Source organism: Ornithorhynchus anatinus, chromosome 8 (genome assembly GCF_004115215.2).
Source record: "Ornithorhynchus anatinus isolate Pmale09 chromosome 8, mOrnAna1.pri.v4, whole genome shotgun sequence".
In the NCBI taxonomy this organism is placed as follows: Eukaryota; Metazoa; Chordata; class Mammalia; order Monotremata; family Ornithorhynchidae; genus Ornithorhynchus; species Ornithorhynchus anatinus.
The window spans coordinates 36,648,411-36,664,224 of NC_041735.1; the positions used below are offsets into that span (position 1 = coordinate 36,648,411).

Sequence of the window (15,814 nt, forward strand, 5' to 3'; positions counted from 1 at the left end):
GTTAGAACTAACCATGTCAATCATAAATTATTGCCTGAGCTCCGATATAGTGGCTTTTGTGGACACACCCTTTACTGTAGTGCCATCCAGATGAAAACCTGGGAGAGTGTGGAATAGGAATGCATATATGAAAGTTGATGTATTTGTGTAGGTATGTCTGTGCAATGTACCGTTACAAACAGTATACAACTCCACCTCTCCAAGCTGCAGGTGTTTTCCAATCTGTAGACTGTTTACATGGCTTTCAGATACATCCTTAGGCTGTTATTTGGCATTATTTACGATCCACTTCAGTAAAGAATGTAGTACTGCTGTACTTCACCCTGCTCTGTTTCAGAAAATCGCATTCTCACCTTGCTAATTTGGAACAACTTACCTAACTTGTTTAAACAAAAATCTGAGTGATATCTTTCATTAACACACAACCCTTCAAAAATAGAATGAAAAGTTTAATGGCCTATATACAGTGAAGTCGCTTTGAAAAGCTGATTTCTTTTTTTTAAAACCCGTTTTTCCTTGTTATGCCCTTGGTATTTCATAGCTGTCCTGTTTAAGCACTGAAGCAATTAGTTTTGAGAAGGCTGATTCTTCAGGGTCCAGTGCTTTCCTGCCTTTCATTTGCCGAAGCTGTACATTTTAATGAAGTTGTTTCATCTATGTTGCCAAACACTAGAATTTTGCTGCTTCAATTCTAATTATCTCGGCTGGCGAATGCTATGTTTTATTAAAGCTGTCAAGAGCACTGTTCATTAAATGTCCACAGTCTGTGGTGTCGGGCACACAAATTAGATCAGCTTTGCTCATTGATGGATTATGCGGAAGTTAAGTATTTTCTTCATAAACCTTTAAAATGAAATGCAGCAGCCATTCATGGCATCTTGGGGTAATCTGTGCACACTTTTAGATGAGCCAGATTTAATATCTTTTAACAATCAGCAAATGCTAAAATCCAAGCTATTTAATGAGATCGTCTTGCAGTAAATAGGTTCCCTACAGTATTTATTTTGTTCCTTCGGAAACCATGTTTCTTCCTTTCCTGCAGCTACTTAATATTATTCACTGAAGTTTAGAATTGTGCATCTCTTAGTATATTGAGTTTCATAATGGTGCCCTATTAATATAAGTGTAAGTGCCTACTTGAAAGACTTTGACCAGAGGCTTACATAGCCACTGATTTATATAGAAGGAATCATTGGCATAGTTTAAATAGCCTTAATTTTGTGCACAAGGGACACAGTATACTTTGAAATTGCCCTCTTCTTTATTAGTGTAGCCGTAATAAAAGGGTGAATTTGGTCATTAAAATATTCATTAGCAGTAAAATATTCATTAACACAGCAGGATCGGTGGTTGATTATTAGAAACTCCTATCTGCACAGCCCAAGTTTCTGGACAAATCATGCCATCCTATTGCTCATCTTCTTTCTTTTTCCCCCAAGAAATGGCAGGTATGGGAAGAGGTGGCTCAGAGGAGCAGGGTGGCCCTAGTGGAAAGAGTATGGGCCTGAGAGTCAGAGCACCTGAGTTCGAATCCCTGCTCTACCAAATCCCTGATGCATAACCTAGCCACGGAGAAGCAGCGTGGCTCAGTGGAAAGAGCACGGGCTTTGGAGTCAGGGCTCATGAGTTCAAATCCCAGCTCTGCCACTTGTCGGCTGTGTGACTATGGGCAAGTCACTAAACTTCTCTGTGCCTCAGTTCCCTCATCTGTAAAATGGGGATTAAGACTGTGAGCCCCACGTGGGACAACCTGTTTCCCCTATGTCTACCCCAGCGCTTAGAACAGTGCTCGGCACATAGTGAGCGCTTAACAAATACCAACATTATTATTATTATTATTATAACCTTCCGCAAGTCGCTTAATTAGTCAATTGTAATTATTGAGTGCTTACTGCATGCAGAGCACTGTACTAAGTGCTTGGTAGCATTCAAGCAGCATGACGTAGTGGATGGAACACTGGCCCTGGGAGTCAGAGGTCATGGGTTCCAATGCCAGCTCTGCCACTTGTCTATTGTGTGACCTTGGGCAAGTCGCTTCACTTCTCTGTGCCTAAAGTATCTCAGCTGTAAAATGGGGATTGAGACTGTGAGTTTCACGAGGGACAGGGACCTTGTCCAACCCAATTTGCTTGTATCCACCCCAGCACTTAGAACAGTGCTTGGCACATAGTAAGCATTTAACAAATACCAACCTTATTATTTTTAACAGATGCCATAATTACTAATTATTATTACTGCAACATAACAACATGACAGAGTTGGTAGACTCGTTCCCTGCCCACAATGATCCTACAGTCTAGAGGGAAAGACAGACCATATAAATAAATAAATTATAGATATGTAAATATGTGCTGCCCCTCTCAGTGTTGCATCTGGAGAGTTTCCAGTACTTTACCACTCTCGATTTTGGGAGGGAGAGTCAAGCAGGGACATATCCATTCCATTCCTAGCTTGGGCAGTGGCTAGGGAGTAGAAGGCAATCTGCTACAAGTCAAAACTCACCTGTACTGGAAAGAAGCGGCAAGGGAGAGAGTGAAGGGCGGAGACTCAAGTTTACTGCCTAGAGGAGGCAATGGTAAACCACTTCTGTATTTTTACCAAGAAAACTCTCTGGATCCACTACCAGAACGATTGCAGATGGGGCTGGGGTGTTCTGTGAGAGATGTGTCCATGGTGTCTCTGTGGGTCGGAAACGACTTGCCGGCATATAAGACAAGACATAAGTAAGTGCTGTGGGGTTAATGGAGCAGTGAATTGAGGGAGAGGTGAATCGAGGGAGCTTAACTTCACTGTGCCTTAATTTCTTAATCAGTAAAATGGGGATTTAATGCCTGATCTCCCCCTGACTTAGACTGAGAGCCCCATGTGGTACGTTGTACTGATTTATTTATATCTACCCTAGTGCTTAGAACAGTGCTTAATGCATAGTAAGCTCTTAACTATAATAACAATTATGAGGATAACAGGGGTTGGGTCTGTCCCAGGCCCTTGTACCTGTCCTCGAGATCACGCAGGCTACCTAACTGCTAATTCCCCTGTCATTCTTCTGCCCTCACCACTACTGCAGCAGTGTCATGTGACAGAGCTCTTAGACAGGTATCAAATGATGGATCTCTCCAGTGAGAATTTTTTATTCCCTGAGAGATGGGAGATTGTGCAAAGAGTGTCTTATGCCATTATGTTAAATGAGGAGAGATTCATTTGTTTCACATTTTTGTTTTTTACAAGAATAGGTTCCCTATGTATCATTAGTTACTTTGTCAGGAATAACAAGGACTGCTATCCTGGTGCTTATTAATCAATCGCCCTTCAAACTAGCCTTAAAAGAAGTAATTGGATGTAAACTAGAAGCAGGCATTAGATCTGCATTTTTTGAGCCAAAGTCGATGTGAATCCTAAACTCCCATCACCTCCTACAAAGGCATTTTTGGCCTTGGAAGCAAATAGATTTTCTGCATCTGTGTCTCGAAGGCTCTGGCATTTTCTTCCCATTTGGACATGGCAGGAAATCTGAGAGTAGAGATGCAGATTCCTGCTGTTGTCACACTGAAGTTAACAAGGACTATTTCAGGGCAAGGAAGGTAGTCACTAGTTTCTTTTCATTTGTATCTGTAGTGGGCTCAGACTTTTCCTGTCCAGCTCTGCTCACCAGCTCCTAGGTCTAAACTAGTAGAACTAGCTGAAGGTGGTTACAGTTTTAGAGTCTTTGATTATTTCAGGACCTTTCCCCCTCTACAAAGAAAACTCATTTATAGACAGAAGAAAAATCATGTTAAAGGACAGTTTGCCAAACTGGAGTTCAATTAGAAGGTGATAGTGGGAGCAACCAAGGGTGAGAACTGGAAAGTAGTGGGTAAAGAGATCCAGTACTTAAGACAGGGATAGATGGCACTTATATGTATATCTGTAATTTATTTATTTATTTGGTATGCATCTCTCCACCCTTCAAAGCTCAGCTTGTTGCCTATTTCCCTCAACATCAACCAAAATTTCTTAAAATTGGTTTCAAGGCTCTCCATTCATTTGATTGCTCACTGTGTGCAAAGAACTCTACTAAGCACTTGGGAGAGTACACTATAACAAACAGAAACACTTCCTGCCCACAGTGAGCTCACAGTCGTGATGGGGAGACAGACATTAATATACATAAATAGATAAATTGCAGATATATACAGAAGTGCCATCTATCCCTTTCCTAAATACTGAATCTCTTTACCAGTTCTCACCTTTGGTTGCTCCCACGATCACCTTCTAATTGAACTTTACTGTCAACTCTTCCACCTCCATCTCCTCTCTCATACTGTTCCCCCAATCTGTAATTTCCTCTGCCCTCCCCAAATCTTCCAGACCACACCTCTTCCCATCTATGAAGCCACCCTAAAATGCTACCTTCTTCAGGAAGGCATCCCTGAAAAATTCATAACTTCCTAGTTATCAGTCAATCAGTGGTATTTAATGAGGGCTTACTGTCTGCAGATCACTGTACTAAGCACTTAGGAGAGTACAGTGGAATTGGTAGACATGATCAATACCCACAAGGAGCTCACAGTTTAAAGGGGGAAGCAGATATTAAAATAAATTACAGATGGGGGGAAATGACAGAGTTAAAGGATATGTTCATAAGTGCTGTTGGGTTAGGGAGTGGGATGAGTATCCAAGTGTTTAAGGGGTAAATACCCAAGAGCATAGAGAACACAGAGAGGAGAGCAAATTGGATGGAGAAGTAAGGGATTAGTCAGGGAAGGGCTCTTGGAGGATGTATGATTTTAGTAGGGCTCTGAACATGAGGAGAGTGGTCTTCTGACAGATTTGAAGATGGAGGGTCTTCCAGGCCAAAAGGAGGACATGGGCTAGGGGTTGGCAGCAAAACTGATGAGATCAGGGTGAGCTCAAGACAGATTAGAAGGAACATGTCCAAATGGATAAAGCGTGAGCCTAGGAGTCAGAAGGACCAGGGTTCTAATCCCTGCACTGCCACTTGTCTGCTGTGTGACCTTGAGCAAGTCACTTTTTCTCTGGGCCTCAGTTACCTCACGTGTAAAATGGGAATTAAGACCTTGAGCCCCATGCAGGACATGGACTGTGTCCAACCTGATTAGCTTGTGTCTACCCTAGCGCTTAGTACATTGCCTGGCATATAGTAATCTCTCAACAAATACCATTTAAAAGATCAAGGTAGAGTGAATAATAATAATAATAATTGTGGTATTTAAGTGCCTACTATATGCCAGGTACTGTTCTAAGCACTGGGGTAGATACAAGATAATCAGGTTGGACACACTCCCTGTCCCACGTAGGGCTCACAGTCTTAATGCCCTTTTTACAGATGAGGGAACTGAGGCACAGAGAAGTTAAGTAACTTGCCCAAGTTCACACAGCAGAGAAGTGGCGGAGTCAGGATTAGAACCCATGATCTTCTGACTCCCAGGCCTGTGCTCTTTCCACTAGGCCATGTTAGAGGAGTGAAGTGTGTGGCCTGGTTTGTAGTGGGAGATTGGTGAGGTACGTGTAGCACTGGGAAAGCTGATGAGTGCCTTAAAGTCTATAGTAAGGAGTTTTTGTTTTATGTGGAGATGGTTGGGCAAGGGAGTGAGGATGAAGTAATCAAGGTGGGATATGAGTCTTTGGCTCAGTATAGTCAACTTTTTTTAATGTTATTTGTTAAGCACTTACTATGTGCCAGGCATTGTACTAAACATGGGGGTAGATAGAAGGTTGGCCACAGGCCATCTCCCACATGAGGCTCACCTTCTTAATCCCCATTTTACAGATGAGGTAAGTGAGGCACAGAGAAGTGAAATGACTTACCCAAGGTCAGACAGCAGACAAGTAGTGGAGCTGGGATTAAAACCCAGATCCTTCTGACTACCAGGCCTGTGTTGTTTCCACTAGACCACATTGCTTCTCTAGAGCCATAGCACTTACCTACTTCATTTTATTTCCTATCAGCATCTACCTATAAATGTACATTGTTATTTGGATTTTCACTTGTTTATTCAATTACTATGCTAGATGCAGACTGTGTTTGGCCAAACTGACCTAGGTAGCAGAATTTAGTGACAGGCAGAATTTACTGGCCAAATTCAGTTCTGTGTGCTGATGAAAAGTCATTGGTCATTTGTAGAGTTTTCCAGATGGACATTATTCTTAACTTTACTTTCCTCGGGCCGTGAGTGCTGACACTGCAAAGTGGCTTATAATCATCTGCAGGCCTTCTCTTGTACGTGCCTCTAGGGTACCGTCATTTGCATAAAGCAGCTTCTGGATGATTGTCTCAAGGACATTCATCTGTGATGCACTGCAGCAGCATTGAGCTCTGCTTGGGTCTGGAAGAATTTGGCCCCAGCTGAGTCCCAGCACTGGCGGGGCCAAGCAGCGTGACCTAGTGGAAGAGCACGGGCCTGGGAGTCTAACCTCGCCTCTGCCACTTGTCTGCTGTATGACCTTAGGCAGGTCACTTCACTTCTCTGTGCCTCGGCTACCTCCTTGTTAAACAGGGATTAATACTGTAAATCCTATGAGGGACAGGGACTGTGTCTATCTTTCATTCAATAGTATTTATTGAACGCTTACTATGTGCAGAGCACTGTACTAAGCGCCTGGAATGTACAAATCGGCAACAGATAGAGACAGTCCCTGCCCTCTGACGGGCTTACAGTCTAATCGGGGGAGACGGACAGACAAGAAAAATGGCAATAAATAGAGTCAAGGGGAAGAACATCTCATTAAAACAATAGCAAATAAATAGAATCAGGGTGATGTACATCTCATTAAACAAAATAAACAGGGTGATGAAGATATATACAGTTGAGCGGACGAGTACAGTGCCGAGGGGATGGGACGGGAGAGGGGGAGGAGCAGAGGGAGAGGGGGGAGAAGAGGGTTTAGCGGCGGAGAGGTGAAGGGGGGGTGGGTAAGGGGAGCAGAGGGAAACTTGATTAACCTGTATCTAACCCAATGCTTAGTACAGTCCCTGGCACATTGTCAGCACTTCACAAATACATTTTTAAAAAAACCAAACACAGGCCAAGGTCAGTAAGGGTCTGCAGGTGAAGTGCAGTCATTCATATGCTCCTTCTTTTCTGTTGCAACAGGGATTCATTTCTGGGTATGTGTGAATGCACTGAGACAGTGGCTGAATATAACAATGTTGGTATTTGTTAAGCGCTTACTATGTGCAGAGCACTGTTCTAAGCGCTGGGGTAGATACAGGGTAATCAAGTTGTCCTACCTGAGGCTCACAGTTAATCCCCATTTTACAGATGAGGTAACTGAGGCACAGAGAAGTTAAGTGACTTGCCCACAGTCACACAGCTGACAAGTGGCAGAGCCGGGAGTCGAACTCATGACCTCTGACTCTGAAGCCCAGGCTCTTTTCCACTGAGCCACACTGCTTCCCACCTACTAACTACCTTTCCTCACTGTACTCCCAGCACCCAACTCCCTGGCCAAGTAGGAGCTGAGAAAGCCCAGACCACCCAAACCAGTTCTAAGCCCCAGAGTGTTCTGTGGGGCAGCCTATGGTGCTAGTGTTTTCTCCAGGGTAGTCCTACAGTGGCCAGAGAGTGTAACTTTGCACTAGGATGAGAGTCAAGCACCTGGGAAAAACTGGCTCATTAAGTTTCAAAGGCTGTAATTTAACTGTGAAAGGGAAAAAATGTTGGGCATGAACATTTGCTCATTCATCTTTCTTAGTAACATGATTTGAGTGAGCATGATCATGACGCTAATGATTATCTATTGCAGAAACACCAGAACAGTGTGCTGGGTAATACGATGTGGAATGTCATCGCCTTACTCAGAAATTTGATTGCTTCAAAAGATTTGAAAATGAAGTTACTTTATAAACAAGGTAAGAATTCCTTATCGTTGATCTCTGCCTCATTCCTCCGATTCTATTTCAGAATTTGATCTTCAGTTGCTTAAACTATCCTAGTCACTGTCCTGATTTTGAGATAAAATTTTATCTCTTTGTTGACATATTGACTGCAGTTAACTTCACCGTTGACATTGATCTTCATTTCTGATTTCTCCATATTATATTGTTTCTGAATTAAATCTACTCTGTCCTTTTTAGAATTAACTGCTCAGGCCTAATTGGGGTTCTTTGGGTACTGGAAAGCTACTCAGCTTTAAACTTAGAATGATCTATGGGACTTGGAGAGGTTTCAGAGCTTAAGGATGGGCTTAATTCCAAATCTTTACCCTGTCAAATCTTCCAGTCTTCTAATTATTTAAAATAGAGAGAGAAAGGGCTGAGAGGTGACTTAGTAAACAGAGGTAAAGTATGTGAAAAGCCACTATTGGGAGGATGGTAAACAGATTTTTCCCTGCCCTTACTGAGATGAGAACAAATGCCACCCCTTTCACATGCGCATCAGACCCCATTCCTTCGCACCTTATGAAAACTCTCACCCCTTCCCTTCTTCCCTCCCTTCCCCAGCCATCTTCAACTGTTTTCTTTCCAATGGCTTCTTCCCCACTGCCTTCAAACGTGCCATGTCTCCTCTATTCTAAATGCCCCCACTTTGATCCCAGAGCTCCCTCTAGTTATCACCCCATCTCCCTCCTACCATTCCTCCCCAAACGCCTTGAGTGAGTCATCTACACCTGTTGTCTTAAATTCCTCTCCTTCAATTCTCTCCTGGACCCCCTCCAATCTGGCTTTTGTCCCCTTCAGTCCACAGAAACCACCCTCTTAAAAGTCACCTAAGATCTCTTGCCAAATCCAACGGACTCTACTCCATCCTAATCCTCCTCCACCTCTTGGCAGCTTTCAACACTGTGGACCACCCCCTTCGCCTGGAAATGTTATCCAACCTGTGTTTCACTGACTCTGTCATCTCTTGGTTCTCCTCATGTCTCTGGCCATTCATTCTCAGTCTCCTTCAAGGGCTCCTCCTTTGCCTCCCACCCCCTAAATGTGGGAGTCCTCAAGGTTCAGTTCTGGGTCCTCTTCTATTCTCCATCTATACTCACTCCCATGGAGAATTCATTTGCTCCCATGGCTTCAACTACCATTTCTACGCAGATGATACCCAGATCTATATCTCCTCCCCGTTCTCTCTTTCTCCAGGCTCACATCTCTTCCTGTCTTCAATAATGTTGGTATTTGTTAAGCGCTTACTATGTGCAGAGCACTGTTCTAAGCGCTGGGGGAGACACAGGGGAATCAGGTTGTCCCACATGGGGCTCACAGTCTTAATCCTCATTTTACAGATGAGGTAACTGAGGCCCAGAGAAGTTAAGTGACTTGCCCACAGTCACACAGCTGACAAGTGGCAGAGCTGGGATTCAAACTCATGATCTCTGGCGCTGCGAGCAGGGTGCCTTCAAGACATCTCTGCTTGGATGTCCTCCCGTGACCTCAAGTTTAACATGTCCAAAGCAGAGCTTCTTATCTTCCCACCCAAACCCTATCCTCTTCCTATCTTTCCCATTACCGTAGGTGACACCACCATCCTTCCCATCTCACAAGCCTCTGACCTGGGCATTATCCTTGATTCCTCTCTCTCATTCAACCCACATATTCAATCCGTCACCAAATCCTGTCAGTCCTCCCTTTTCTCTCTCTCCAAACTACTACCACCCTAATACAATCACTCATCCTAACCCTCCTAAATTACTGCATCAGCCTCCTTGCTGACCTCCCAACCTCCTGTCTCTCCTCACTCCAGTCCATACTTTACTCCGCTACCTGGATCATCTTTTTACAGAAACATTCAGGACATTTTACCCCACTCCTCGGAAATCTCCAATGGTGGCCCATCCACCCCCGTATCACATAACTCCTCACCATTGGCTTTAAAACACTCCATCACCTTGCCCCCTCCTACCTCACCTCTCTCCTTCTACAACCCGGTCTGCACACTTTGCTCCTCTAGTGCTAACCTTTCACTGTGCCCCGATCTCGTCTGTCTCACTGCTGACCCCTGACACGTCTCGACTGGGAGCCCGTCCTTCTAGACCGTGAGCCAGTCGTTGGGTAGGGATTGTCTCTATTTGTTGCCAAATTATGCTTTCCAAGCACTTAGTACAGTGCTCTGCACACAGTAAGTGCTCAATAAATACGATTGAATGAATGAATGTCCTGCCCCTGGCCTGGAACACCCTCCCTCAAATCCGGCAGACAATTACTCTCCCATGATTCAAAGGCTTACTGAAGACACATCTCCTCCGAGAGGCCTTCCCAGCCCTACTTTTCTTCATCTCCCACTCCCTTCTGCGTCACTCCGACTTGCTCCCTTTGCTCTTCTCCCCTTCCCCCGTAGCCCCACAGCCCTTAAGAACATCTCTGTAATTTTATTTATATGTACTGATGTCTGTTCTACCCAGAGAACTTTAATAAGGATAGGTTTACTGGCTTGAAGGGTCATACATCATGTGTGTAAAAGCAAGGAAGTAGACTATTATTGCTCTGATTCTATGGATAAATTTTAAACGAAGCCTTTCTCATAAACATTTGTATAAAATCAAATACAGTTCTCATTGACTAATCATTGGGCCACCCCACCTAATGCAAAGAGGAGATTTAATTTGTAAAAATTTGGGGCAAAATTCCACTAATGAAGGAATATGTGTGTATGAAAACTCCCTTGAATGTTGTTTATAACTACTTTTAAAGAGTCAATTCAATGATTGGCCATGCTTATTTACATATATCATTATCAAGATTTTAAGCGAAGAGCCATTGACCTACCTCTAACATAAAACTGAATTTTAAAGTTCACTTCATGGCACAATTTTAATGGTGTAGAACATTTTTATTTTTAAATGAAAGATTTTGTGGAAAATATTCGTAGCAAAAAGACCTTTTGTTTGTTTATAGATTTTAAAAATAACTGAATTATTAACATTTAAAAGCGGGCTGCTGTTGAGTGCATGTGCACTGACCTTTATATAATGGATATTAATGCAAGTTTCTGTATTATCAACGTGACTGTCTGAATGATCGATTTACATGACAAACAAAAGCAATCCAGTAGATAAGAGTGTCTCCAAAGGCACATTTAAAGAAATTAGGTATGCTCTCAACAACTCATAATAGCCCAATTTAACTGTACATTTATCTGTATATATTTACCCAAGAAACCAGAAAAAATTGCAGTGGGTACCAGCGTGGCTCAGTGGAAAGAGCCCGGGCTTGGAAGTCAGAGGTCATGGGTTTTAATCCCGGCTCTGCCACTTGTGAGCTGTGTGACTTTGGACAAGTCACTTCACTTCACTGGGCCTCAGTGACCTCACCTGTAAAATGGGGATTAAGACTGTGAGCCACCCTTGAGACAACCTGATCACCTTGTATTCCCCCCAGTGCTTAGAACAGTGCTTAACAAATACCCTCATTATTATTATTATTACCACTTTGCTATTATGCATCAATACATTATTCTTTATAATTTGGTGAGAAACGTTTCCTCAAGAATAAAATTTTAAATAATGTATTAAATTAACATTCACTCAAATGCACTGATTCTGCAGGTTTATTTTGCCTCTTTCAGGCTAACCATTAGTAAGAGTAAGTAATAATTTCAGTTAAAAAGTCATCATCCACTATAACAAAAGTATTTTGTGCCCTTCAGGCAGAATTTTGTATTAAATACTGAAGTTCCCAGAACCTTGTATTTTTAACTAATATTCATTAAAATCTTTCGAGTGTGGCTTTTGCTTTCACAATGGTACAGGTGAAAAGAGAAAAGCAGTCCTAAAGTGAGCTTAAAAACAATAAATAAATATTTATGAAGGTGGTTGAGTGGAGTAAAATCTACAAATAAACTTCACAATAATGGTACTGTAATCATGGCCTGAGGAACGGAGAGATTGGCAAGTGGGGCCATTGACCCCTGCCTCCAACTCAACCAGCAGTATTTGTTGAGTGCCTCCTGCGTGCAGAGCACTGTAATGAGCACTTGGCAGAGGACAGTATAGTGAATAGAGGTTCATTCATTCAATGCCATTGTTCTTGTCTATTGCCATTGTTCTTGTCTGTCCATCTCCCCCGATTAGACTGTAAGCCCGTCAAACGGCAGGGACTGTCTCTATCTGTTGCCGACTTGTTCATCCCAAGCGCTTAGTACAGTGCTCTGCACATAGTAAGCGCTCAATAAATACTATTGAATGAATGAATGAATCGTACTTATTGAGCGCTTACTGTGTGTGTAGAGCACTGTTCTAAGCGTTTGGAATGTACAACTCGGCAACAGATGGAGACAATCCCTGCCCAACAACGGGCTCACAGTCTAAAAGGGGGAGACAGCAAAACAAAGCAGGTAGACAATAAATAATGATGGTATTTGCTAAGCACTTACTATGTTCCAGGCACTGTACTAAGCGCTCAGATGGATACAAATGAAATGGGTTGGACACAGTCCCTTGTCCCACAAAGGGCTCATAATCTTAATCCCCATTTTACAGATGAGGTAACTGAGGCACAGAGAAGTTAAGTAACTTGCCCAAGATCACACAGCAGGCAAGTGGAGGAGCCAGGATTAGAACCCATGACCTTCTGCATCCCTGGCCCATGCTCTATCCACTACACAACGCTGCTTCTCAGAGATGATCCGTACCCTTGAGGAGCTAATAAGATAGCAGGGGAAATAGACCCCAGAACAATTTCCAACTAGGAAGAAGGAAATGGATATTTCGGTGATATTTGGTATACCAATCAAAACAAATGGTTGAATACATGAATGTGTGGTTGGTGCAAACTGCTGGGCTGGTAGTTGGAAAAGATCAAACAGCAGGAGAGGAGGCCAGGCACCCAATCCATTATGTGGGGAAGTGATTGGGAGGGATGGAGGCTTCCAGATGAAGGCAGAGTCTGGAACTATGGTAGCTGCATATCCCTCTTCTGGGAGCGTCTTTTCCCCACCACATCTTCCACTAGCTAATGGGGTAAGTCATGTGCCCCCGCTTCAAGTATAGATGGGTACATTTTTGGATACAAACTCCTCTATTAATGTTATATCCACCCCTCTTAGAATGCTCCCCACCCGTGGTACTCATTGTCAATTTACTGTATTAAATACTCAAAGTTGTGGGAGCACAACACAAGAGGCAAAAGCTAGGAAGTGGCCCCGTGCCTTGACTGACACTGTACACATACGTACCATTTCTTCCTTCTACTGAATCTTTAGCCATGTCATGCGTTGTGATCTGACCAGAACTTTCTCATGTTGAAGGAAGAATGTTTCCTAATCCGTCCACCTCATCATAGCTAAACTAGGTAATTAAAACATAAATCAGAGCAGATCTTGGTGTACATGCCTAGATAGGTGTGCAGTGAGGGCAGGCGCAATAGGGTAGTGGAGAAGAGCTGGGAAAAGGAAGAAAACAACTGCAAAATGATTTTCACTGGAATAGTACCTTCTGTAGCCCTCTCTTGATTGGTCATGGGTTTATTCTTCAGTATGTAGATAATCCAGGTTCTTTGTTTCTTCTCCTGCTCCTCCTGCTTGCCCTGTAGGCATTTCACTACTCATTACCACAGTTTCTCTGCGTCAATTCCATAAAACTCAATAATATGTTTCCCAGATTGGGGGTGGAGAGTACAGAAAATAACAGAGTAATGCCCAGCAAACAGAAGAGTCTTAAGTGTGCCTTGAAGAGAAAAGCTAGATTTTTGAGAGGCAGCAGGGGGGTAAATTAAAGAGCCTTCACTAAGACCTCTTCTCCTGCAAGAAGTTCAAACTAGGAGGGAGCTTCGAGTGAGAGTGCCTCAGTTTGTTCCCATCCACCATGATGAGGGACCTTAGGAAAAGAAATGGTCTCTGAGGTAATCTAGCCCTAACCCACTGAGGGCTGTATAGATCAAAGTCTGTACTTTGACTGTGCCCCCTCCCCCAACCTCCCCACCCCCGGGAAACAAATTGGTTGCTAAAGGCAGGCTATGAAGGAATAGGTGTTTGATGCTCCCTTCAGTTGAGACCCTAAGGCACACAAGCCTCTGCACAGAGCATGAGCAGAAGTTTCAAGGGTAACCCCAAGTAAAGTGCTTTGCAGTAATCCAATCCGGAGGTTACAGAGGGCCCAGATAACTGTTGAGAGGTCTAAGTCTGTGAGGAGAGATAAGTGCCAACACTACAGAGAGAAAGGAAAGGGCATACATGATCACCGCTGCAAACTCTGATTTCAGGAGCACATGGGGAGGCGAAGAGCCCTATGGGTCTCAAGTCTTTGTAGCTAATGAAAGTTCAACCCTTTCAACTCAGGAGGCCCCCGAACCCTGCTACTTTCTCTGGATGCCTTCTTCAACTTACCAGCGTGATTTCATTTCTATCCCAACTCAGGATGTTTATCTCCAGGTGAAGATTTGAACATCCCTGTTCTATGTGTCAGCCCCAGTCTTGGACCACGTTCAGTGTTTTCGTTTTGCTTTTTCTTCAAGGGACGATCATTTCACCTCTCTTGAGCAAGTTCCTGGCAATTATCTGCTTTTACGTATTGAGGGTCGTCAGCGAGGAAACCCACTGGGGAGAGACTTAAATCTCAGCAAAATCAATCATTTAAAAATTTGAAATAACATTTAAACGATTTCATTTGGCATTTTCACTGTATTTGGTGACTGACAAAATGATGAGATTTCAAAAAAAGGTATTTGAAAGCTCTTCGGTCACCTGGTCCCTGAAGCTTCCTACTATCCCATGCCATCAAACCCTCTATAATATATCATGACTGTTTCATATTTTTCTTCTTATTCCCAAACTTTCATATTTTATGAATAGTCCCATTTCATCCAAAGCAAAATTTAAAATGACAAATGAAAATTGTGAGAATGCAGTAATTCAGCAGTAGTTACCGAGGAGCGAAGTGTACCGACGGCTAGACATTTATTGTGAAAGCTAAAACTTTCAAATACAGCTGTAAACCATGGACATTCCAGTAAGAACAGCAAATCTTAGAACAGAAAACTTTAGAAGAATGTGGCGTGAGAATTGCTTGATTTGTTTAGCCCATAGTGGGTAAAATACAATACCCATCGTTTGATTCACTCCAGTCCAAAGAGTAAATGAGTTGAGAGGCCAAAGTGGCTTTGCTTCTGCTCACAGTGATACCTAATGGTCTCTAGGCCTTCCATTGATGCTGTAAGCTGCATGCAGTGTTATCAGTCGGTGACATTCGTTTACTGCGTGCAGAACGTGTATTAAGCGCTTTGGAGTGTATAGTATAACTGAGTTGGTAGACATGTTTCCTGCCCACAGTGAGCTTACAGTCTAGAGGAGGAGGTGGATATTAAACTTCAGATATGGATGGAAGTACTGTGGGGCTGAGGGTGGGGTAGTTATCAAATGCTTAAAGGGTACAGACCTCAATGTGTAGGAATAGAGGAAATGGGAGCTTAGTCAAAGAAGACCTCTTGGAGGAGATGTGATTTTAATAAGACTTTGAAGGTAGGGAGAGTGATTGTCAGATATGAAGGGGGAAGGAGTTCCGGGCCAGAGGTAGAATGTGAGAAAGGGGTTGGGGACAAGAGGGACAAGATCAAGGTACAGTGAGTAGGTGCGTTAGAGGAGTAAATTGTTCAGGATGTATTGTACTAGGAAATCAATGAGGTCAGGTGGGAGAGGAAGAGTGGATTGAGTGCTTTAAAACTGGTGGTAAGGAGTTTCTGTTTGATGCAGAGAAGGATGGACAACAACTGGAGGTTCTTGAGGAGTGGGGAGCTGTGGACCAAAAGTTGTTTGAGAAAAACGATCCAGGGTAGCAGAGTGAAGTGAGGACTGGAGAGGGGAGAAACAAGGAGGTCACTGAGGAGGTTGATGCAGTAGCCAAGGTGGGGTTTAATAAGCACTTAGATCAATGTGCTTGCAGTTTGACT

The 15,814-nt window shown here is 43.2% G+C and overlaps 1 protein-coding gene across 1 annotated transcript in view; it reads left to right on the forward strand.

The window, feature by feature from the left end:
- ULK4 (unc-51 like kinase 4) overlaps positions 1 to 15,814 on the forward strand; it is a 497,317-nt gene that overhangs the window by 288,467 nt on the left and 193,036 nt on the right. Inside the window, 1 exon segment of the mRNA XM_029071432.2 lies at positions 7,747 to 7,852. Coding sequence (XP_028927265.1) covers positions 7,747 to 7,852 — 106 coding nt within the window.